Source organism: Erythrolamprus reginae, chromosome 5, assembly GCF_031021105.1.
Source record: "Erythrolamprus reginae isolate rEryReg1 chromosome 5, rEryReg1.hap1, whole genome shotgun sequence".
Lineage (NCBI taxonomy): Eukaryota > Metazoa > Chordata > Lepidosauria > Squamata > Dipsadidae > Erythrolamprus > Erythrolamprus reginae.
The window spans coordinates 113,461,170-113,485,869 of record NC_091954.1 but is presented as its reverse complement, the minus strand read 5'-3'; the positions used below and the strand labels follow the sequence as shown (position 1 = coordinate 113,485,869).

The 24,700-nt window shown below is 40.5% G+C and overlaps 1 protein-coding gene across 1 annotated transcript in view; it reads right to left on the bottom strand.

Moving 5' to 3' along the window:
- Nucleotides 1–24,700, bottom strand: part of LOC139168625 (cytochrome P450 2J5-like) — a 63,220-nt gene that overhangs the window by 10,569 nt on the left and 27,951 nt on the right. The window contains exons 5-8 of the mRNA XM_070754248.1: nucleotides 6,831–6,993; nucleotides 5,926–6,075; nucleotides 1,704–1,864; nucleotides 797–973 (exon numbers count right to left, since the gene is read on the bottom strand). Of these exons, the coding sequence (XP_070610349.1) occupies nucleotides 797–973; nucleotides 1,704–1,864; nucleotides 5,926–6,075; nucleotides 6,831–6,993 (651 nt within the window). The remainder of the gene's footprint in view (nucleotides 1–796; nucleotides 974–1,703; nucleotides 1,865–5,925; nucleotides 6,076–6,830; nucleotides 6,994–24,700) is intronic.

Genomic DNA, 24,700 nt, shown 5'->3' with positions numbered 1-24,700 from the left:
GGCGGCTAACAACAATGATAAAAAACAACATGTAACAATCCAATTTAATAAAACAACTAAAAACCCTTATTATAAAAACCAAACATACACACAAACATACCATACATAACTTGTAATGGCCTAGGGGAAGGAATATCCTAACTCCCCCATGCCTGGCGACAAAGGTGGGTCTTGAGTAATTTGTGAAAGACAAGGAGGGTGGGGGCAGTTCTAATCTCTGGGGGGAGTTGATTCCAGAGGGTCAGGGACGCCACAGAGAAGGCTCTTCCCTTGGGGCCCGCCAAACAACATTGTTGGGTTGACGGGACCCGGAGAAGGCCAACTCTGTGGGACCTTATCGGCCGCTGGGATTCATGCGGTAGAAGGCGGTTTCGGATGTATTCTGTCCCAATGTCATGTAGGGCTTTAAAGGTCATGACCAACACTTTGAATTGTGACCGGAAACCGATCAGCAGCCAGTGCAGGCCACGGAGTGTTGCAGAAACGTGGGCGAATCTAGGAAGCCCCACGATGGCTCTCGCGGCCGCATTCTGCACGATCTGAAGTTTCCGAACACTTTTCAAGGGTAGCCCCATGTAGAGAGCGTTGCAGTAATCGAACCTCGAGGTGATGAGGGCATGAGCGACTGTGAGCAGTGACTCCCTGTCCAAATAGAGCCGCAACTGGTGCACCATATGATATCCCATCATATGATACATACATATCGCATGATGTCATGGATTCTAATGAAAAATGGGTGTCATAACTCAATACAATGAACAAAAAAAATAAATGCATATGTAAATAGGCAAAATACCTTTTCCATTTGCAGTAGATAGAAGTCAATGAAATCCTGTGGCTCATATAGAGATTGGCATTGCTTGTGCCTTTCTATTTCCTGCCTTCCAAATAAAAGGATATGCTCAGCAGACTCCAGAGCCTTCTGGTGAGGTCCTGGAAGATGTTTCATCAACGATGGGAATGCCTCATAAAGCTAAAAAGATAAATTTAAAAAATCCATCACTTCATACAGTGTTCAGTTCCGGAAACCTCACCTACAAAAAGATATTGGCAAAATTTAACGGGTCCTAAGACGGGCTACAAGAATGGTGGAAGGTCTTAAGCATAAAACGTATCAGGAAAGACTTCATGAACTCAATCTGTATAGTCTGGAGGACAGGAGGGAAAGGGGGGACATGATCGAAACATTTAAATATGCCATGAAGGGCTTTATAGGTGATGACCAACACTTTGAATTGTGACCGGAAACTGATCGGCAACCAATGCAGTCTGCGGAGTGTTGGTGTAACATGGGCATATTTAGGAAAGGCCATGATTGCTCTCGCAATCTCTCCGAACACTCTTCAAAGGTAGCCCCATGCAGAAAGCGTTACAGTAGAGTAGTCGAACCTCAAGTCCAGTGCCTTGGACTCTAATTTACTTTCAGATGCTAGATGGAACCCTGGCATTACTATCTATAATCTATTTATTTATTACTGTAAACTTGCATGCTGCCATTTTGCCATAAGTTACTCTAGGCCAGGGGTAGGCGAAGTTGGCTCTTCTATGACATGTGGATTTCAACTCCCAGAATTCCTGAGCTAGCATGATTGGCTCAGGAATTCTGGGAGTTGAAGTCCACAAGTCATAGAAGAGCCAACTTCGCCTACCCCTGCCCCAGGTGAGTTAGAGATCTGGTTGTTCTAATATAAAAGATTGCTCACCAGATGAAAAACACGACCTGCCCTTCTTACAATAGTCGTTAAGTCTTCAACCAACTTCTGGAAGCTTTTATCTTCAAGTGCAAACTGATGCCCAAAGCTAAAAGCACATATAACATTGGAGACTGTATTGATCAATGGCAATGAAGGATCAAATGGTTGCCCTGAGGATGAAAATATATATTATTATTATTTATTTTATTTATTTATTTATTTGTCCAATACACAAATACATAGGAAGAAAAATAGACATGTAGTAATATATATAAGGGTAAAGTGAACTTAGAGGAGAGGATATATGAAAGAAAGAAAATATATATGATAAGTGAGAGAAAGGAATGACAATTGGACAGGGGACGAAAGGCACACTGGTGCATTTATGTACACCCCTTACTGGCCTCTTAGGAACCTAGAGAGGTCAATCGTGGAGAGTCTAAGGGAGAAATGTTGGGGGTTAGGGGTTGACACAATTGAGTCCGGTAATGAGTTCCACGCTTCGATAACTCGATTGTTGAAATTATATTTTTTACAGTCAAGTTTGGAGCGGTTCGTATTAAGTTTGAATCTGTTGCGTGCTCTTGTGTTGTTGCGGTTGAAGCTGAAGTAGTCATTGACCAGTAGGATGTTGCAGCATATGATCTTGTGGGCAATATTCAAATCGTGTTTTAGGCGCCGTAGTTCTAGGCTTTCTAGGCCCAGGATTGTTAGTCTATTTTCGTAGGATATTCTGTTTCGAGTGGAGGAGTGAAGGGCTCTTCTGGGGAAATATCTTTGGACATTTTCAAGGGTGTTGATGTCTGAGATGTGGTATGGGTTCCAGACAGAGGAACTGTATTCAAGGATGGGTCTGGCAAAAGTTTTGTAGGCTCTTGTGAGTAGTGTGAGATTGCCTGAGCAGAAGCTGCGTAGGATCAGGTTAACAACTCTAGAAGCTTTTTTGGCGATATTGTTGCAGTGGGCTTTAGCACTTAGGTCATTCGATATTAGTATTCCAAGGTCTTTTACTGAGTGTGGGTTGGCAGTGAGAGATATCAATAATTACATAGGAATAATTCAGCATTCCTGTAATACTGAGCACTTGTAATGAGAACTCAGGGACCACTGGAGTCTCTAGGCAATTTCTTTGTTTTTATAGAAAGTCACATAAAATACATCAATTTTCAGAGAGAGACTATGAATGGCAGCTTGCAAAGCAGCTTATCATACAAGCGCCTACGTCACTAAGAGCATATCCACCTAGGTGTTTGCTATACACCCTTCCCATTATGAAGCTGGCAGGAAATTGTGCCATTTAAATAATGTACCCACACTTCAATACCCAAGAAGATACTGGAAAAGATAATAACAAACCAGATCTGCCAACACCTAGAAACAAGTAAAGCAATAACTAGCAGCCAGCACAGGTTGATTAAAAAATTGGTGTATATGGAGCAAAAAAAAAGGTTCAGAGTTTTGCTCAGATTAAAGAAATTGGAGTTGGAGAAGGGTTGATTAAGCTTGGAGTATTGTTTTGTTTGCTCTTTTTTAAACTTTAATTATTTTTTTCTATTTAGATATATGAATTTAGGAATTGCTGATCTGTTTTAATAAAGTTAGAAGTATTGATTATAAGATACCTGTATGTAGTAGGTGATACTGATTTGAATTAATGCATAAACGGAATTGAATTTAGAATTGTTGGGGAGATTAATGATGTTGATAGATGATTTTTTCATTGATTGAAAATAGAAAATATTTAGAATTCCTCCCCCCTTTTTTTCTTTTCTCAAATTGACTGAAATTTAAGATTAATAATTAAGTAAGAAATGTAGATAAGTATTAATTGGCTAAATGTTAGATGGGCTGAAATAATTTTTAAATTTTGGATTAGGTAAATGTACTATTTAGAGGGGGGAAGAAGTCTGAAATTTATATATGTTTATGTTTTGTTTTTAATTTTCTTTTGTTAACATTTGACTGGCTGTACAAGGTTTTCTTGGTTTATAGAAAAATGTATAAAGAAAGAAGGAAGCACTTTGGCATAATGGTTAATAAGTTAGAAATATATTTGGTGGTGTACTTTTTGAAGGAATATTAAGAAGGGAATTTAATTTAATTAAAAGAAAAGTATGTAACTGGATGACAAAATTAGAAAACAAACTTTTGCAACTTTTTTGATGATTGATATTAGTTACTAACAAAATACCGCATTTTATTCATGGAAAATTAGATGGTACACTGTATTGTTTGAATGTATGTTGAGAGAAAAATATTACACTCCCCCCCAAAAAAGCCCTTCCTCCGTCCGTCCCTCCATTCATCTCATTCATCTCATCCTTCCTTCCTTCCTTCCTTCCTTCCTTCCTTCCTTCCTTCCTTTCTTGTTCCCTTCTTCCTTCCTTCCTTCCTTCCTTCCTTCCTTCCTTCCTTGTTCCCTTCATTTTTCCTTCCTTCCTCTCCACTTCTCTCTTTCCTCTCCCTCATTTTTTCCTTCTCTCCCCTTCTCTCTCATTTGTTTCGTTTTCCTCTCCCTCATTCTTTCCCTCCACCATTTTCTCATTTCTCTCTCTCTTTTTCTCTATCTCACATTCCCTCTTCCCCTCTGTCTCTCTGCCTCCATCTCTGTCTGAGCCAATAAGGAGGGAAGGGGGGGGTGGTATTGCTCCCAAATTGCTGGCTTACCAAAAAAACGGTGCGCTTCCCCCTCTTTAAGAGAGCCTTTGGGGCTTACTGAGCGCCCTTCTCCCCATCGGAACCCTTTGGCAACCACCACCCGCTTCTCTTCTCCCTCCGCCCCGGTGAGATAGCTGCTCCCACTCTGGCGCATTCTGCCAGCAATAAAGATCAACACCCTTTGCAAAAGGCAACTGCTTTAACCCTTCCTGCCCCAGTACCCAGTTCGAGACAATGCAGCCTTGCTCGCCCTGCAGAGCGCTCGGGTGCAAATCCGAGACGCCCGGTGCCCTCTTGGACCCATTCCAGCATGTGCTTTTCTAACCCCCCCCCTTGGGCATGTACCCCCAAGGTGGTGATCTGAAGGGGTGGCTGCAGGGCATGTGAAGTGGAAGTCCGCCCGATGAAACAAAAGTCGCTCCAGCTGTAATGTCCGCTTCGCCTCTCTTGCTCCTTGACTCCAGTCGGTCAGTCAGCCCACCTGGCCGCTGTTTGCAAAGGTGTCCCCAACTCTGGATGCATCAATTCCGGCTGGCCACTCCCTGTTGTGGTTAGCTCTGGCCCAGCTCCTGCCCCAAGGACTGTGGATGTGGGGGAGACATCCACATGCTGCAGGCCTGTTTTGCCCCCGGTGGAATCTGCTGATGAAGGCTCCTCTGACCAAGAAGACATGAGTGACAGGGAGGAGGAGAGTGTGGCAGACAGCTCAGAAGGAGATCAATTATCTAGCTCCTCCTTGGATTCAGAACAAGAGTTAATGATACAGCCACACACGTGGAGAGCGATGCATGGGCAGCAACAACTGAGAGATTATTATCAAAGAAAATGAGGCCCCCTGTGGTTGGGTGGGGCTGTGGGAATTAGTGAGGCTGCTATAAAGAGCAGCCTGTGGGTTTGGCCATTGTGGAGGATTATCTGATCGTTCTGTTTCGTGACTGCTTTACTGACTGTGACCTTTTGTGTGGTGATTTCCCCCCGCTTTGAAACTAAACCAGGGCAAAGTGTGTTTCACTTTGTGAAAGAAGAAGGACTGTGAATTGCCTCACAGCTGCAAGCTAAGTATCTCACGACTGATAAGGGACTTGTACAAATTACCAGTTTGTTGGAGACATGACTGCTCTTTGCTATACCAAAAGAGGGCTTGGTTTAAGTGAATTTTCATTATAAAGAACATTGTTTTTAATTTTCAAATGTGTGTGTGTGTCTGAAATTTGTACCTGTGAATTTTTGGGAGGAGTCTACCAGAGAGCCCAACAGAACACTCCCCCCCTTTTTTAACCCCTGCCTTCCAGGCATGGTCAACTCCTCGGTGTGGGCCGTTAGTCTCTGAGAGACAGCAGCCTTCAGGCAGGAAGAAGTGGTGCCCAGCTCCTGCGCAGCATTCAAAAACTCTGCATGGCAGGTCCCTAGTGAGTGCGCCAGTGTGCACCTGCACACCTTAGGGGGAACAGTGCCTCTGTGCCTGCTCTTCGTCTGGATGTCTCTGGTTTATGGAGCCAATCTTGCTCTATTTGATAGAAACCCAATAAGTCTGAGTTACCCGCTGAGCATTCTCGTTGCTAATGGTACCTACCTTTTGAACTTGCGAAGATTTCTATCAGATGAGCAGCTCCTTCTTTAATCTGATGCTCAATCATTTTATTCCCTAATCCCAGCAGCCGCAAAGAAGCATTGCCAATCTGCCGCTGCTTCTTCCAGTTGTGACCATTTGCAAATATAATACCTGAAGACATAATAAATCAAGGAGAAATTATTGATTGCATTCGGTTTTGTTGATTTTTTTTAAAAAAGGACAAATTAGCGTAGAAGAAACCATCCTTAGGGCAGATCACACATAGGTCTTAGACTAAGATGACCATATTTTCACAGGACACCATTGCCGGGGGTGGTGTTCTTGATTAAAAATTTGGTCTACATGGAGCACAAAAATCCCTCTCTCTAACTTCCTCCCTCCCTTCCCCTCTATTTCTCTCTTTCTTTCTTTCTCTCTCTCTCTCCCCCTCCTTTCTTTCTTTCTCTTCCTTCCTCTCTCTTTCTTTCTCTCTCCCTGCCTCCCTCTTTCTTTCTCTCTCTCTCTTCCTTCCTCTCTTTTTTCTCTCTCTCTTTCTCCTTTCCTCCCTCCCAATTCTTTAATATGTTCTTTAAGTCCTCAAAACAATAAACAACCAACCAAAATACTTGCTGTTGGTACTCATCCTGTTGCCTACTGGGAACAGATTTAAGTGATATAAAATTAGGTTAAACAATAATCCATGCAAAGTAATTTACCTGCCACTATGCCGTAGAGTTGGCTTGCCTGTCTCTTTTCTTTTAACAAACCTTGCAAACTCTTATTAAGCTTTGGGTTTTTTTTTCCAGATCCACCTACTATTTCCCCTCTAGTCTAGTCTACTAGACTAGACATACCATATTCCTGCAATCTTTCTAGTAGAGCTGGCATAAACAGAAGGCTGAAATTCCTTACTTTCAGCAACTTACCCCTTCCTTTTTCTGAGGATGAAAAGAAAGCACTTACAGTCCGACCACCAAATTCTTCCCCATATTTAATCAAACCTTCTGTTACAGCCTTGAATCCAGACAGCACCACTATAGGTTGATTCCCCAACCACAACATGTATATATTTCCATATTTCTTGGCCAGCTGTGAAGTAAATCAGAAACAGGAAGAAAATAAATAAAATAAACAGATATTACTTTGTCATCAGCAAAGACGGGCTACAAGAATGGTGGAAGGTCTTAAGCATAAAACGTATCAGGAAAGACTTAATGAACTCCATCTGTATAGTCTGGAGGACAGAAGGAAAAGGGGGGACATGATCGAAACATTTAAATATGTTAAAGGGTTAAATAAGGTCCAGGAGGGAAGTGTTTTTTATAGGAAAGTGAACACAAGAAGAAGGGGACACAATCTGAAGTTATCTACCATGTCTGCTGGAAGTTTGTTCCAAATGTAAAATAATGCACTTGGGGAAAAGGAATCCTCAATCTGAGTATTGTATTGGCAGCTCTGTGCTAGCAAAAACTTCAGAAGAAAAGGATTTAGGGGTAGTGATTTCAGACAGTCTCAAAATGGGTGAACAGTGCAGTCAGGCGGTAGGGAAAGCAAGTAGGATGCTTGGCTGCATAGCTAGAGGTATAACAAGCAGGAAGAGGGAGATTATGATCCCGCTATATAGAGTGCTGGTGAGACCACATTTGGAATACTGTGTTCAGTTCTGGAGACCTCACCTACAAAAAGATATTGACAAAATTTAACGGGTCCTAAGACGGGCTACAAGAATGGTGGAAGGTCTTAAGCATAAAACGTATCAGGAAAGACTTCATGAACTCAATCTGTATAGTCTGGAGGACAGAAGGGAAAGGAGGGACATGATTGAAACATTTAAATATGTTAAAGCGTTAAATAAGGTCCAGGAGGGAAGTGTTTTTAATAGGAAAGTGAACACAAGAACAAGGGGACACAATCTGAAGTTAGTTGGGGGAAAGATCTAAAGCAACATGAGAAAATATTATTTTGCTGAAAGCGTAGTAGATCCTTGGAACAAACTTCCAGCAGACGTGGTAGATAAATCCACAGTAACTGAATTTAAACATGCCTGGGATAAACACATATCCATCCTAAGATAAAATACAGGAAATAGTATAAGGGCAGACTAGATGGACCATGAGGTCTTTTTCTGCTGTCAGACTTCTATGTTTCTATGTTTCTATGTTTATGTCCCTTCCAACTCTTTTATTCTGTAAGTACTTCAAGAGAGTCAACTTCTGACTGGTGGCACACTGACTTGTGAACTATCAACACCTAGTACAGCCTGATCTAACCCAACCTCTCTGCATTTCCACACACTTTTTGTTTTCACCCATAAAATAATAATAATAATAATAATAATAATAATAATAATAATAATAATAATAATAATAATAATAAAATAATAATAATAATAATAATAATAATAATAATAATTTATTGGATTTGTATGCCGCCCCTCTCCGTAGACTCGGGGCAGCTAACAACAATGATAAAAACAGCATGTGACAATTCAATAATAAAACAACTAAAAACCCTTATTATAAAACCAAACATACACACAGACATACCATGCATAACTTGTAATGGCCTAGGGAGAAGGAATATCTCAACTCCCCCATGCCTGGCAGTATAAATGAGTCTTGAGTAGTTTGTGAAAGACAGGGAGGGTGGGGGCAGTTCTAATCTCCAGGGGAAGTTGGTTCCAGAGGGCCGGGGCCGCCACAGAGAAGGCTCTTCCCCTGGGGCCCGCCAAACAACATTGTTTAGTCAACAGGACCCGAAGAAGGCCAACTCTGTGGGACCTTATTGGTTGCTGGGATTCGTGCGGTAACAGGCAGTTCCGGAGGTAGTCTGGTCCAATGCCATGTAGGGCTTTAAAGATCATGACCAACACTTTGAATTGTGACTGGAAACTGATCAGCAGCCAATGCAAGCCGTCCATTTTTCATCTGAGATGCAAGGTAGCAATTCTGGATAATAGATCTTGAGTAGGCAGGAGTAAAGTCCGAGGATCATGGAAATGGGACTTAATGGGAGTTCCCAATAAGAAGTCCACTCACTAAGAGATCTTTGGAAGAAATATTACACAATTCTGCTTATAACTCTAAGATGAAAACATTCATCATCTTAATTATCTTTGTTTACACCGCCACTCACAAAATCCACTTCATTGCTAAGGCAGAAAGTCGTGATGTCCAGTGGTATAACCATATAGGTTTATACCAGCCTTAGTTGAATGTATGAAACAAGCTGACCATCTCCTTAATGGAATTATAGTTCTACCAGCATTTTTTAATTTGTTGAAGATTTGCTGTTTTTCTGGAAGTAAACGTCTTGAATTCAATGAGTAGACAGTAAGTAAATCTATGGCTGGCTTATCTGCTAAATTAAAATAATGACTTTCTTGACTATAAGGAGGAATAATAGAAAGAGAAAACCTCTGATGTTTTGAGTATTTATTGTTAGTATTTTTCTGAAACTCTTAAATATCATTTGAGGAAAATTGTCAGTGAATGTATAAACACCACACAAAGAAAGTACTGTACATTGGTCTTTTTCTACAAAGTCATCAAAGTTTCAAAAAAATTAGAAAAGGCATGACAATGCAATAATTTTGACATGATAATCCAATAATGCATTCCTGGATCTCAACCCAACTCTAAAAACCTGAGGAGCAGGTCTTAACTTTGAACGGCATCGTTCTCATTCATCAAGTTATCACAATATATTAGTATAGTATCAGAATCTTTTACTAGCAAACCAATTTGGGAGATAATTTCAGAGAATTTAGAAAAGGCATGATAATGCAATGATTAGAAAAACATCTTGATTGTCTTTTGGAAACATTTGAAGAAAGAGAAGCAGGAAGAGTTGATTTGTGACTTCTGCAAGATTGTGTCTATATATCTCAGCACTGATAAATTCATTTTTAAAAAAAATATATCTTTATTAATTATTTATATTAAAAAAAACCAGAGACACACACAGAAAAAAGAAAAAAGAAATACAAACAAAGAACATAACGTAATAAAGCATACTGCTTTATACTATAAATTACATTGGTATCCCTGGGTTGTATTTTACTGTGAATTAATGGTTCAGTAGAGATCAATGATTACGTTTAACAACAGTTTATCTATTTATTTAAACCATGATTAAAAGGATTTATAGGATTACTTTTTTTCCATTTTCTTTTGAATGTGTATGCAATATTAATGTTTCAAATATTTTTGGGGGTTTAAATGCAATTTTATGGGATACCCATTACAAACAGAAATCAGAGCTCCGGTCTAAGTGATACTGGTTAAGAGAGCCAAATTCACAATGAATATATAGCAGGCTTTAAGCACAAGCAAGTCTTGAACAATATCAAGAACAAGTCCCAGACCATCTGAGCTTTGCTTGCCACAAGTTAGAAGAGTCCTCCATTATTTTAATTACCTTATAGTTTCAATCATGTTAAAAAATCATGATAAAAAGACATTTAAATCATGATAAAAAGACGTTTTCATTCAATTTAATTTCCTTAGCACACATTTGTTTATCTGTGAGTTACTGTTATCCTATTTTACATGAGATACTAAATAAAGTTTGTAATTTGCTTTGCTACATATTTAATAACAACAACAATAACAACAATGACAACAACAACAACAACAAAGTTGGAAGGGACCTTGGAGGTCTTCCAGTCCCACCCCTGCTTGGGCAGGAGACTCTACACTACTTCAGACAAATGGTTATCCAACATCTTCTTTAAAACTTTTACATTTACATTTACAACTTCTGGAGCCAAGCTGTTCCAATGATTAATTGTTCTAACTGCCAGGAAATGTCTCCTTTGTTCTAAGTTGCTTCTCTCCTTGATTAGTTTCCACCCATTGCTTCTCGTTCCACCTACCCTCAGATGCTTTGGAGAATAGCCTGATTCCCTCTTCTTTGTGGCAACCCCTGAGATATTGGGACACTGCTATCATGTCTCCCCTAATCCTTCTTTTCTTTAAACTAGACATATCCAGTTCCTGCAACTGTTTTTCATATGTTGTAGCTTCCAGTCCCCTAATCATCTTTATTGCTCTTCTTTATTTAGCCTTATTTCTATTGTAACAAACTTTTTTTTTAACCTGGGGAATATTTAATTCAATAGAAATGGGATCATGTTTATAGATCTCTCAGATAGATGTGTAGAACTGGAAGGAGCCACTGAATATGACGCTAAGTTCAGAAATCCAATTTAAGGGAATTCCGCCAAAGATGATTGTCCAACTTCTGCTTAACCACATCTTGAAATCAATTCTCAAAGTTAGGAACTGTTTTCTAGAATTCAAGTGGATTCTGCATCCGCTCCGAGTCTTCGGAGAGGGGTGGAATACAAATATAATAAATTATTATTATTATTATTATTATTATTATTATTATTATTATTATTATTATTATTCCTGGATCTCAACCCAACTCTAAAAAGCTGAAGAGCCGGTCTCAATTTTGAACGGCATTGTTCTCGTTCATCAAGGTATTACAGTACAGTAGTACCCCTAGATAAGAGTATAATTTGTTCCAGAAGGGAGCTTGTATGTCGAGCAACTCGTATCTGGAACAAATGGCTTTAGACTTTGTTTTTCCCCTCCGAGATAACCAGAAGCAAGGATTCTTGTGCCACCTAGTGGACGCTTGGCTCGTATCCCGAATTTGAGCTTGGGTCTGGAACAGAAATTTCTCTCCCCTCGTGGCTCGTATCTTGGAATCCTCGCATGTGGAGCAGCTCATATCTAGAGGTACTACTGTATTAATATAGTGGCAAAACCTTTTACTAGCAAACCAACTTGGGAGATGATCACAGGAGAAAGAAAACAAAGTAGAATTGCCTCCGTTAATGATTTTCTTAATTAACCATTGGATCTATCCTGAGAAATAAATACCTTTTTCAAAATGTCTTCATTACTTCTTATCTTCAAAGCCCATGCATTTCCAAGGATTGGAAGAGAAGGAGGACCCGGTGGGAATTGCCTCCTGGACCACCACTCTTTCAAGGAGAATAGAATCAGTAGGGAAAGCAGCGAAAAAAGTAAAAATATTGACATTTCTATCATGCTGTCTTCCCTAATTCTTTCTAATATACCGATAGGAACTGGGTTCCCTCTTATTACTCGATTGCCTTATAGTTGTTGTCACTTCTCTTACTCTGTATGTCAACCTGTATCAGTAGCTCAGGGTTGAGCTATGGAGCTACTGGTCTTCTCTGAGTTTAGCTATTTGCTTGCAGATATTTCATTAACCAGTTCGACAACAACATGAGTATAGTGTTTGCTCTCTTTTTATACATAATGGCTTGCCCTTCCAGTTACGATAGAGGTTGGGTTTACTCTGTGGCAGTAACTTAATTACGCATTGTTATCTGTTCATTTGTCATGTGTTAGCCGCTGCTTATTTGGATGTTGGATGCTGGAAAGGATATACTCTGACTTTTTTTTATTTCCATCTTATATTTTTTAATCTCTATGTGTCTATCGGTGGTTGATTTGTCTGAGCATGAAGCTTCTACAAATTGCATAGCCTTTAGTGATTTGGCATGGTCTAAGATGTTAATAGTTGTTTTTGATGTTGAAACTATGGTTTAGCCTGCTCATATGTTGTGACTGGCAGGAGTTTTATTCATTCTTGTGACTGCTAGCTAGTGTTCATGGTTATGCAGAAGACTAAAATCTGGATTGGACTTCTCTGTACTGCTCTTCGGGGAACATAGGCACCTGTCATTCAAAAATGGTTGCATAACTGCTGCAGTTATACATTTGTGAATGTTCTTTCAGGCTAGGGGGCACTCAAACTGCAAAGCATGGAACAGGAAGTTATATCAACCAATCAGCACGCAGGATGCACACATTTGTATAACACGCAGTTGAGATTTGGGAAGTGTGTGCATCAGACTGTCTGTATTCATCTGCAACCTACATTTTACACAACAATCCCTTTGCTGCCTAGATCTGCAGCAGGGGTGGGTTCTAACTTTCTTCACTGCCAATTTGATTCCTTCCATGCCACAAGAGTGCACCATTCTTCTAAGAATTGAATTCCCCCAACATGTTGGACCACGAACTAACCAACTACACTGTTTAAGTTGTGTGTTGTGTAACTCTAGTATATGTGCCCTGTTTCCCCGAAAATGAGACGTACCCTGAAAGTAAGGCATGTCAGAGGTTTTGCAGAATTTGCTAATATAAGGCACCCCCGAAAATAAGGCGTAGTCAAGTTTACATACGGTACGGTGGAAAAACATACCGTACCATTCAAAGCTGTTCAAAGCGGTACCGTAATAATGTGGCATCCCCTGCTGGCCCCTTCCATCGCTTTGTACCGTCCAGTACAGCAGACACAGTCTGCTGCTGTCTCACCGCCATTACAGTCTCCACTACAGTGCGTAGACTGTAGTTCCTCTGGTGGCCGGAAGCTGCAATAGCGGGAGTATACTGTTGTACCATATAAGTGCCATTGTTTGTGTGTGTGGGTGCCATACTGACAGGTACCGTAATCAGTGTACCGTACGGTACACTTTCTTTGGGGGTGTCAGCTTTTCTGCCTGTGAATTTGTCTTACTTGAGAAATATAAGGCACCCCCCGAAAATAAGACGTAGCACAACTTTTGGAGCAAAAATTAATATAAGACAGTGTCTTATTTTTGGGGAAAACATGGTAATTTATGGTTTAGTGTAGGGTGGACTTTACTGGAGTAATTTACTAATGAAGAATAGAGCATTGGCTTAGCTATTCCTTTATATAAAACACCATCCTAGGGCTGTGATGGGGAATCTATGGCCTGCGTGCCAGGGGTGGCATGCGGAGCCATATCAGAGGACACATGAGATGTTGCCCCTTATTTTTCAACCTTGGGAAAGGCTGTTTCGCCCTCCAGATGCTTTAGGGAGTTTTCCCTGAAGCCCTGGAGTGTAAAAAACCACCCAACGGACAAAGCACAAGTTCGGAAAATGTATGTCCAGTGCCAAGGTTCCAGATAATATCTGAGCCAAAACAGATTTTGAGTCAAAGTGTTGGTAATGACCTATAAAGCCCTACATGGCATTGGACCAGAGTACCTCCGGGACCGCCTTCTGCCGCATGAATCCCAGTGGCCAATCAGGTCCCACAGAGTTGGCCTTCTCCGGGTCCCGTCAACTAAACAATGCTGTTTGGCCGGACCCAGGGGAAGAGCCTTCTCTGTGGCGGCTCCGACCCTCTGGAATTAACTCCCCCCAGAGATTCAAATTGCCCCTACCCTTCCTGCCTTCCGCAAGATGTTGAAGACCTATCTATATTGCCAGGCATGGGGGGAATAACTATCTCTTCCCCACCACCACCTTTTTTTTCCTGACTGTAATATAGTATATGAGAATGGTGTGATTGTGCAGTAATGATTGCTTTTAATATCTATGGGTTTTAAATCTCGTTTTTTTAACTCTAATTTAATTTGGAAAGCCAAAATACCCAGGTAATTATTAAATGGACTGAAAAAAATGCAAAGAAAGGTATTATTTATTTATTTGTTTGTTTGTTTTTTTGTTTGTTAGTTTGTTAGTTTGTTAGTTTGTTAGTTTGTTAGTTTGTTAGTTTGTTAGTTTGTTAGTTTGTTAGTTAGTTAGTTTGTTTGTTTATTTAGTTAGTTAGTTACTTAGTTACTTAGTTAGTTAGTTAGTCCAATACATAATACACATTGAAGAGAAAGATATGTAATAATATAAGTAAAGAAAAGAATAGAAGAAAAGATATAAAAGTATAGGTCAACATATTTGAAAGGAAGAAAAGATATATGAGATAAGGAGAGACAATTGGACAAGGGACAGAAGCCCCTTACTGACCTCTAAGGAACCTGGAGAGGTCAATCGTGGATAGTCTAAGGGAAAAATGTTGGGGGTTAGGGGTTGACACTACTGAGTCGGGTAATGAGTTCCACGCTTCGACAACTCGTTTGCTGAAGTCATATTTTTTACAGTCAAGTTTGGAGCAGTTAATATTAAGTTTGAATCTGTTGCGTGCTCCTGTGTTGTTGCGGTTGAAGCTGAAGTCGTCATTGAAAGGTAGAACCTTACAGCATATTATCTTGTGGGCAATACTTAGATTGTGTTTTAGGCGACGTAGTTCTAAGCTTTCTAGACCTAGGATTGATAGTCTGCTTTAGTAGGATATTCTGTTTCGAGTGGAGGAGTGAAGGGCTCTTCTGGTGAAATATCTTTGGACATTTTCAAGGGTGTCAATGTCCGAGAGGTGGTATAGGTTCCAGACAGATGAACTGTATTCAAGGATGGGTCTGGCAAAAGTTTGGATGTTAGTTCCAGAAATCATAGAACTATATACATCTCTACTAAGAAATAAGGTTTGAAGGATCATACTTAGAGAGATTTGAAACTTTCCAATTTGGATAGGCAGATTGAGACAGCTCTTAGAAATTTCTGGTGTAATGTAAGAGTAAGGATTACTGAATTGTGATCTTTTTCCAGTCACGCAATCCTAAATTGCATTAATAGAGGGATACAATCTAGATCAAGGGAGGTACTAATACCACTCTGCAAAGCCTTGGCTAGATCACACCTGGAGTATAGCAGGGGGTTGGGCTAGATGACCTACAAGGCCCCTCCCAACTCTGTTAATCTCTTAATCCATTTTCTGTGAGAACTTCAGGAAGTCATATGATATTTATTTATTTATTTATTTATTTATTTATTTATTTATTTATTTATTTATTTATTTATTTATTTATTTGATTTGTATGCCACCGCTCTCCGTAGGCGGCGGCGGCTAACAACAATGATAAAAACAGCATGTAACAATCCAATTAATAAAACAACTAAAAACCCTTATTATAAAGCATCGGACCAGAATATCTCCGGGACTGCCTTCTGCTGCACGAATCCCAGCGACTGGTTAGGTCCCACAGAGTTGGCCTTCTCCGGGTCCCGTCGACTAAGCAATGACCCAGGAGAAGAGCCTTCTCTGTGGCGGCCCCGACCCTCTGGAACAAGCTCCCCCAGATATCAGAGTTGCCCCCACCCTCCTTGCCTTTCGCAAGCTCCTTAAAACCCACCTCTGTTGTCAGGCATGGGGGAATTGAAATTTCTCTTCCCCCTAGGCTTATAGAATTTGTACATGGTATGCTTGTATGTATGAGTGGTTTTTTATTAGATTTGTTTACATTGTCTTTTCATTGTTGTTAGCCACCCTGAGTCTTCGGAGAGGGGTGGCATACAAATCTAATTAATAATGAAATAATAATAATAATAATAATAATAATAATAATAATAATAATAATAATACCAAACATACACACAAACATGCCATGCATAACTTGTAATGGCCTAGGGGGAAGGAATATCTTAACTCCCCCATGCCTGGCGGCATAAGTGAGTCTTGAGTAGTTTGCGAAAGACAGGGGGGGTGGGGGCAGTTCTAATCTCTGGGGGGAGTTGGTTCCAGAGGGCCGGGGCCGCCACAGAGAAGGATCTTCCCCTGGGGTCCACCAAATGACATTGTTTAGTCGACGGGACCCGGAGAAGGCCAACTCTGTGGGACCTTATCGGTCGCTGGGATTCGTGCGGTAGCAGGCGGTTCCGGAGGTAATCTGGTCCAATGCCATGTAGGGCTTTAAAGGTCATGACCAACACTTTGAATTGTGACCAGAAACTGATCGGCAGCCAATGCAGACCACGGAGTATTGAAGAAACATGGGCGAATCTTGGAAGCCCCACGACGGCTCTCACGGCTGCGTTCTGCACGATCTGAAGTTTCCGAACACTTTATTATCCAGTAATCAAGTGTGGATTTTCTTACTGCTCCCCAATAAATATATTCTGCTGTGTAGCCGCCCCATGTGGAACCATTAAGGATACAAAGAACCAAATGTGCAGTCTTCTGTTTCAACACACAGAAGTCAGACCAATTTGCTTTAATGTCTTTAAATTGTCTGGAATGCAGAGGTTGTCATGGTACATTCTCATCATAATGGATCTTAAAGTGATGAAATAATGTTTGATCTTTTGGACCCATCCTAGCATTTAGGTTTCCCCTCCCTATAATTATTGCTGCTGTAGGGTATTTGTCTAAACACCCAAGGATAACATTTATTTGTTTGTTTTTATTTATTTATTTATTTATTTAGTCAAACAATTATAGGGTGGTAATTTGTACAAAGAAAACATTAGATAAGTAATGATAAAAAGTAACAAAAAAAGACAATAGGACAGGGACGGTAGGCAGAGTGGTGCGCTTATGCACACCCCTTACAGACCTCTTAGAAAGGGGGAGAGGTCAATTGTAGATAGTCTAAGGTTAAAGGTTTTGGGGTGAGGAGTAGAAACCACAGAATCAGGTAGTGCCTTCCAGGCGTTGATTACTCTGTTGCTGAAGTCGTATTTTTTTTGCAGTCAAGTTTGGAGTAGTTGACATTTAGTTTAAATCAATTTCGTGCTCGTGTGTTGTTGCGGTTGAAGGTGAAGTAGTCGTTAACAGGTAGGACATTTTGGTATATGATTTTATGAACTATAATTAAGTCGGAACGGAGACGACGGAGTTGTAAGTTGTCTAAACCAAGAATTTCAAGTCTGGCAGAGTAAGGTATTTTGTTGTGAGAAGAGGAGTGAAGGACTCTTCTTGTGAAATATTTCTGGACTCTCTCAATTGTGTTGATGTCAGATATGCAATGTGGGTTCCATACAGGTGAGCTGTATTCTAGGATTGGTCTGACAAATGTTTTGTAAGCTTTTGTTGGCAGTTCAAAATTACCAGAGAAGAAGCTTCGAAGGATTAGGTTAACAACTCTTAAAGCCTCTTTGGCAATGTTGTTGCAGTGGGTTCTAGGACTTAGGTCATTGGATATGAGTACTCCAAGTTTGTTTGTTTGTTTGTTTGTTTGTTCGATTGATTGATTTATATGCCGCCCTATTCCTTAGACTCAGGGTGGCTTACAACAAAAGTGAATACATAACATATAGAAATCTAAAATTAAAACATATCAAAAACTCCAATCACTTACATTCAGTCAATCAAACCTATACATTCATTCACCGGCAGGAGCAAGATGATAGATTTAATGGCCCAAAGGCTGCCAGCAGAGATAGGTCTTTAAACTCTTGTGGAAGTTTGAGAGTAGTGATGGGGTCCTATCGCAGTAAACACATCACATATACTCTCCAAAAAGACCTGGACTTTGTCTCAGATTGGTCTAACAACTGGCAACTTCAAATATCAACCAACCAATGCTCTACGCTCCACATCGGCAAAAAGAATCCTAACCTCATATATAAACTGAATAAACAAAATCTCACAGCCAACCCCCACTCAGTAAAAGACCTTGGAATACTAATATCCAATGATCTAAGTGCTAAAGCCCACTGCAACAATATCGCCAAAAAGGCTTCTAGAGTTGTTAACCTGATCCTACGCAGCTTCTGCTCCGGCAATCTCACACTACTCACCAGAGCCTACAAAACTTTTGCCAGACCCATCCTTGAATACAGTTCATCTGTCTGGAACCCATACCACATCTTGGACATCAACACCCTAGAAAATGTCCAAAGATACTTCACCAGAAGAGCCCTTCACTTCTCCACTCGAAACAGAATGCCCTACGAAAGCAGACTATCAATCCTAGTTCTAGAAAGCTTAGAACTACGACGCCTAAAACACGATCTAAGTATTGCCCACAAAATCATATGCAGCAATGTCCTGCCTGTCAATGACTACTTCAGCTTCAACCACAACAACACAAGAGCACGCAACAAATTCAAACTTAATATTAATCGCTCCAAGCTTGACTGTAAAAAATATGACTTTAGCAATCGAGTTGTCGAAGCGTGGAACTCATTACCGGACTCAGTAGTGTCAACCCCTAACCCCCAACATTTCTCCCTTAGGTTATCCACGATTGACCTCTCCAGGTTCCTAAGAGGTCAGTAAGAGGCGTGCATAAGTGCACCAGTGTGCCTTTTGTCCCCTGTCCAATTGTCTCTCCTTATCTCATATCTCATATATCTTTTCTTCCTTTCATATATCTTCTCCTCTATTTTTATATCTTTTCTTTATATGTTATACTTCATGTCTATTCTCTTCAATATGTATTGTGTATTGGACAAAAATAAATAAATAAATAAAATAAATAAATAAATGAGGTTGAATGTGTATAATTTTAGAAGAGCTGTGAAAGCATGTGTGTGCATACACTTTATATAGTCGATCAGTGATTTTCAACCTTTTTTGAGCCGCGGCACATTTTTTACATTTACAAAATCCTGGGGCACACCACCAACCAAAATGACACAAAATGACACTCTAACACAGTACATATTATACATATAGTTCATACTATAGTTTCTAAATGTATTTATACTCATTGTTTCGATGAACACAAAAGAAAAAGGTCAAATATCTATATACATCATCAGGATGGACATAACCAGCTGAGGCTGAGGCTTCATCTAGTGGTGGCAACATTTACCTCCAGTCCTGACCAGGATTAGAAATTGGGACCATGGGGAGGAGTAGCAGCTTCAACTACTCGCCGCGGCCACACAATGACAAGTGCGCGGGAGCTCGAGCGGGGACCTTCCTGGGTGTGGATGAGAGACGACCTGCTATTGGTTCATCACTAATGGTCGGAATGAATCCGAGAAGGTGATTGGTCAGTGAGCATTCCCTGGGCCTCCACTCTTCCTGTTGCTGATAACTGAAGATGGAGCTCGACCCGAGAGCACCCAATCTGCACTGAAAGATGTTGAAACAAAGTACATAAGCCATGCCCACAGTGTGGTAGTAAAACTTTTAGCAGCCCATCTCTGTTTGAAAGGGTGGGGTCAGTATGAATCTCTGGAGGGAGTTGATTCCAGAGGGCTGGGGCCGCAATAGACAACATTGTCTAGCTGATGGGATATATAGTAGTCCACGAGTCCACAGAGAGGGGTGGCATATGAGTCCAATTAATAAATAATAAAATAAATAAATAAATATATGAGCCAGAAGACAGTCCTGTAAGTAATTTGGTCCGATGCCATGCAGGGCTATTTCTATGCCATCACAAATCTTGTACAAACAAGTTGGGTTTGCAATATATAAACAAGCTAACAACGAATGTGTGTATGTATTGAAATACCATAGTTTTAAGGGGTAGTGTTGCAAATTGCCACAAGAGGGAGCCAGAAGCATGATTCTCTCTCTGCTTTTTCTGCTGATTCACTGTGACTGATGTAGTAAGATCTGTGTGTTTTATGATAGTTTTGATGCATTTGTAAGCTGTAATGTACAGTATATCTGATATGTAAGACAAAGACAGGCTTGTAATATTATTATTGTAATGAGCGATATTGACTGATTTGAATGTGTAAGACCGGACTGTTTAAATTGACTGTGCTATTTCTAAAGTAAACACTAATTGAACTTTGATGTATCTATTTTGTATGACTGAATAATTACTCATATCTCATGTATATCTGCTGGAATCCCACATTTCCTGTGTGCATGTTCTTGATAACCCAAGGGTTCTGCACAGTCCTTAACATGGAACAGGTGTCAAACAAAGAGTAGAAGGAAATTGTTATGGCTACCTCTCTACTTTCCTCATAGAAACATAGAAGATTGACAGCAGAAAAAGACCTCACGGTCCATCTAGTCTGCCCTTATACTATTTCTTGTATTTTATCTTAGGATGGATCTATGTTTATCCCAGGCATGTTTAAATTCAGTTAGTGTGGATTTAACGACCACGTCTGCTGGAAGTTTGTTCCAAGCATCTACTACTCTTTCAGTAAAATAATATTTTCTCACATTACTTCTAATCTTTCCCCCAACTAACCTCAGATTGTGCCCCCTTGTTATGAGTTCACTTTCCTATTGAAAACACTTCCCTCCTGAACCTTATTTAACCCTTTAACATATTTAAATGTTTTGATCATGTCCCCCCTTTCCCTTCTGTCCTTCAGACTATACAGATTGAATTCATTAAGTCTTTCCTGATACGTTTTATGCTTAAGACCTTCCACCATTTTTGTAGCCCGTCTTTGGACCTGTTCAATTTTATCAATATCTCTTTGTAGATGAGGTCTCCAGAACTGAACACATTATTCCAAATGTGGTCTCACCAGCACTCTATACAGTGGGATCACTGTCTTCCTCTTCCTGCTTGTTATACCTCTAGCTATGCAGCCAAGCATTCTACTTGCTTTCCCTACTGCCTGACTGCACTGTTCACCCATTTTGTTCACCCATTTTGAGACTGAAGTTTTTGCTAGCACAGGACTGCCAATACAATACTCAGATTGAGGATTCCTTTTGCCTAAGTGCATTATTTTACATTTGGAAACATTAAACTGCAGTTTCCATTGCTTTGACCACTTACCTAGTAAAGCTAAATCATTTGTCATATTACAGACGCCTCCAGGAATATCAACCTCATTGCACACTTTAGAGTCATCGGCAAATAGGCAAATCTTCCCTACCAAACCTTCCCCTATGCAGCAGCCCCTCCCAAATCCCCACAGCTTTAATACATTCTACATTGTAATATGTGGCAGGTCAAAGTCTCCAAATCAAACGATGGCTTTGGCCTGACACAAAGATTGGTGAGACCACTTTCTTCTAGCACTGATCATGTTACCTAGCTGGGTAATGGAATGACTACAAGAAAATAACCAAGCTCAAAGAGTACCAAGACCCCCCCCCAGTGATATTAACTCCCTCCCTCTCTGAATTCTACAAGCCTCTTAAAACATGGCCCTGTTATCAGACCTGGAAAGCTTGGGGACAGGGGAGATTTTGCAATGGCTTCCTTACTGTGGTTAATATAATTCCCTCTTGCTTTATGTAACTTTTCTTTTGTTTCTTAATTGCAAGTGTTTTCTTTTTTAAAAAAAAAAAATTTTTTTTTTTTTTACAAATGTGACATACAAGACAAAGGGAAAAAAACATACATAAGAACATATATATACAACATTTGGGAAATGAAAGTTTCCCCACTTTTATTTTTGATATTTGATCAGAGAATTACACTTCTTTTAAATAATATTAATTTTTGAATTCTTTTATTTGACGTCTTGCTTTGCATAAATTTTTATTTATTTATTTCTTTTAGCCAATCATAAAATTTTGCCCATGTTTTATAGTAATCTGATTCTTCTTTTCCCTCTAATCGTTTGGATAGCCTGTCCATCTCCGCACAGTCTAACATAATATTATTAGGTTTTCTTCCGGTATTTTATCTGTTTTCCACTGTTGGGCATATACTATTCTGGCAGCTGTTAGTATATTGCCAACCCAACAGTTATGGACAGAGTATCTTAGGTATCTTACTTCTTTTTCTATTTTTTTGTTAAAAATACCCAATAAATATAATTCTGTTTTTTTCTGATTTCTTAATTTGCTATTTCTTTTAACCAATTTGTTATTTTATTCCAAAACTTTTTTGCCTGTGTGCATGTCCACCATTGGTGGTAGAACGTGCCTCTTTCTTTTTTACACTTTCAACATATTGGAGAGGTTTTTGGGAACATTTTTGCAAGTCTTTCTGGCGATAGGTGCCACCTGTAGAACATTTTTAACTGGTTTTCCTTGAATGCGGTCGATCTTGTCATCTGCCAATTGTTAATCCATAATTTTTCCCATTCTTAATTGCAAGTGTTTTCATGTATTTGTTTTTTTATAATTGTGTTGTGTTTGGCCTCAGTGTAATTTTTAATGTGAGATGGGTGGTTATATAAGTATGATAAATAGATATTTATGATATTATAACTGCTATATGTAATGCTATATCTTAATTACATTTATTTCCTTTCCAAGTAAAACTAGTCCACACCTGGCTTTACTTCTTACAGCACCTGGACACAGCCTATATAATACTGATGAAATGTTCTGGTGTCCCATTTATAACCCTGTTTCCCTATAGAAAGCAGCTTTCGTGATGAAATTTCATAATCTTATAATGAACAAGCCACAACTAGTTACTGTCCTGTGATTGACATGCATATCATGAACATCTGAGCTAGTGTCCTGTGATTGACGTGCGTTTTTAATTAGCACCTGAAATCTTAGACAAGGTACCTTTTGCTACCGTAACTACCGTCCAGTCTCCAACCTTCCCTTTATGGGGAAGGTTGTTGAGAAGGTGGTGGTGCTCCAACTCCAACGGTACTTGGAAGAAGCCGATTATCTAGGTCCTCAACAGTCTGGATTCAGGCCCGGCTACAACACGGAAACTGCTTTGGTTGCGTTGATGGATGATCTCTGGCAGGCCCAGGACAGGGGCTTGTCCTCTGTCCTGGTGCTTCTTGACCTCTCAGCAGCTTTCGATATCATTGACCATGTATCCTTCTGCACCAGCTGGAGGGGCTGGGAGTGGGAGGTACTGTTCTCCAGTGGTTCTCCTCCTACCTCTCCGGTTGGTCACAGTCAGTGTTGGTGGGGGGTCAGAGGTCGACCTCTAGGTCTCTCCCTTGTGGGGTACCTCAGGGGTCGGTCCTCTCCCCCCTACTATTTAATATCTACATGAAACCGCTGGGTGAGATCATCCAAGGGCATGGGGTGAGGTATCATCAATATGCTGATGATACCCAGTTATACATCTCCACCCCATGTCCAGTCAACGAAGCAGTGGAAGTGATGTGCCGGTGCCTGGAGGCTGTTGGGGCCTGGATGGGTGTCAACAAACTCAAACTCAACCCAGACAAGACGGAGTAGGTCTTGCCTCCCAAAGACAATTCCATCTGTCCATCCATCACCCTGGGGGGGGGAATTACTGACCCCCTCAGAGAGGGTACACAACCTGGGCGTCCTCCTTGATCCACAGCTGACATTGGAACATCATCTTTCGGCTGTGGCGAGGGGGGCGTTTGCCCAGGTTCGCCTGGTGCATCAGTTGTGGCCCTATTTGGACAGGGAGTCATTGCTCACAGTCACTCATGCCCTCATCACCTTGAGGTTCGATTACTGCAATGCTCTCTACATGGGGCAACCTTTGAAAAGTGTTCAGAAACTTCAGATCGTGCAGAATGCGGCTTCCTAGATTTGCCCACGTTTCTACAACACTCCGTGGCCTGCATTGGCTGCCAATCAGTTTCCGGTCACAATTCAAAGTGTTGGTCATGACCTTTAAAGCCCTACATGGCATTGGACCAGAGTTTGTCAGAAGGTTAGAAAAGGGGTTCATATCACCCCTGGACACTGCAACTGTCATAAATATGAGTTAATTGCTAAGCATCTGAATTTGGGCCATGTGGGGATGCTGCAACAGACTTAAATGTGAAAAACAGTCAAATCACTTTTTTTCAGTGCTGTTGTAACTTTAAACGGTCACTAAATGAATTATTAGAAGTTATAATGTAAAGGAGGGGCTGGTTTAAATAGAATGTGCTAGAAGAGGAATGAGGGAGAAAGAGATACGGAGGGGGAAAGAGAGAGAGAGAGATACAAAAAGGAGGAGAGAGGGAGAGAGCGCTAGAGATATAGAGAGCGAAGGAGAGAGGGGGAGAGAGAGGGAGAAGGGGGGAGAGAGACATGGAGACACAGAGATATAAAGTGGAGGAGAGAGATACAGAGACAGAAGGAGAGAGAGAGAGAGAGAAGGGTTTTGTGGTTCCCAGTACTCTGTCTTAATGACCTTTGTAGGTGTGACTGGGTGGGAGTGTGAGGTGTCAAGTTGGCCATGTCTGCCCAGGTTTTGTGGTTCCCAGTGTTTTTTTTCCCCTATGGGAAATGGGTCAAAATGGCTCTTTGAGTGTTTAGATTTGCTGACCTTGCAGTAGACCATTTCAAAGGCTACACTATATACCTGCCATGCCCCATCATAGAGCTTTTTATA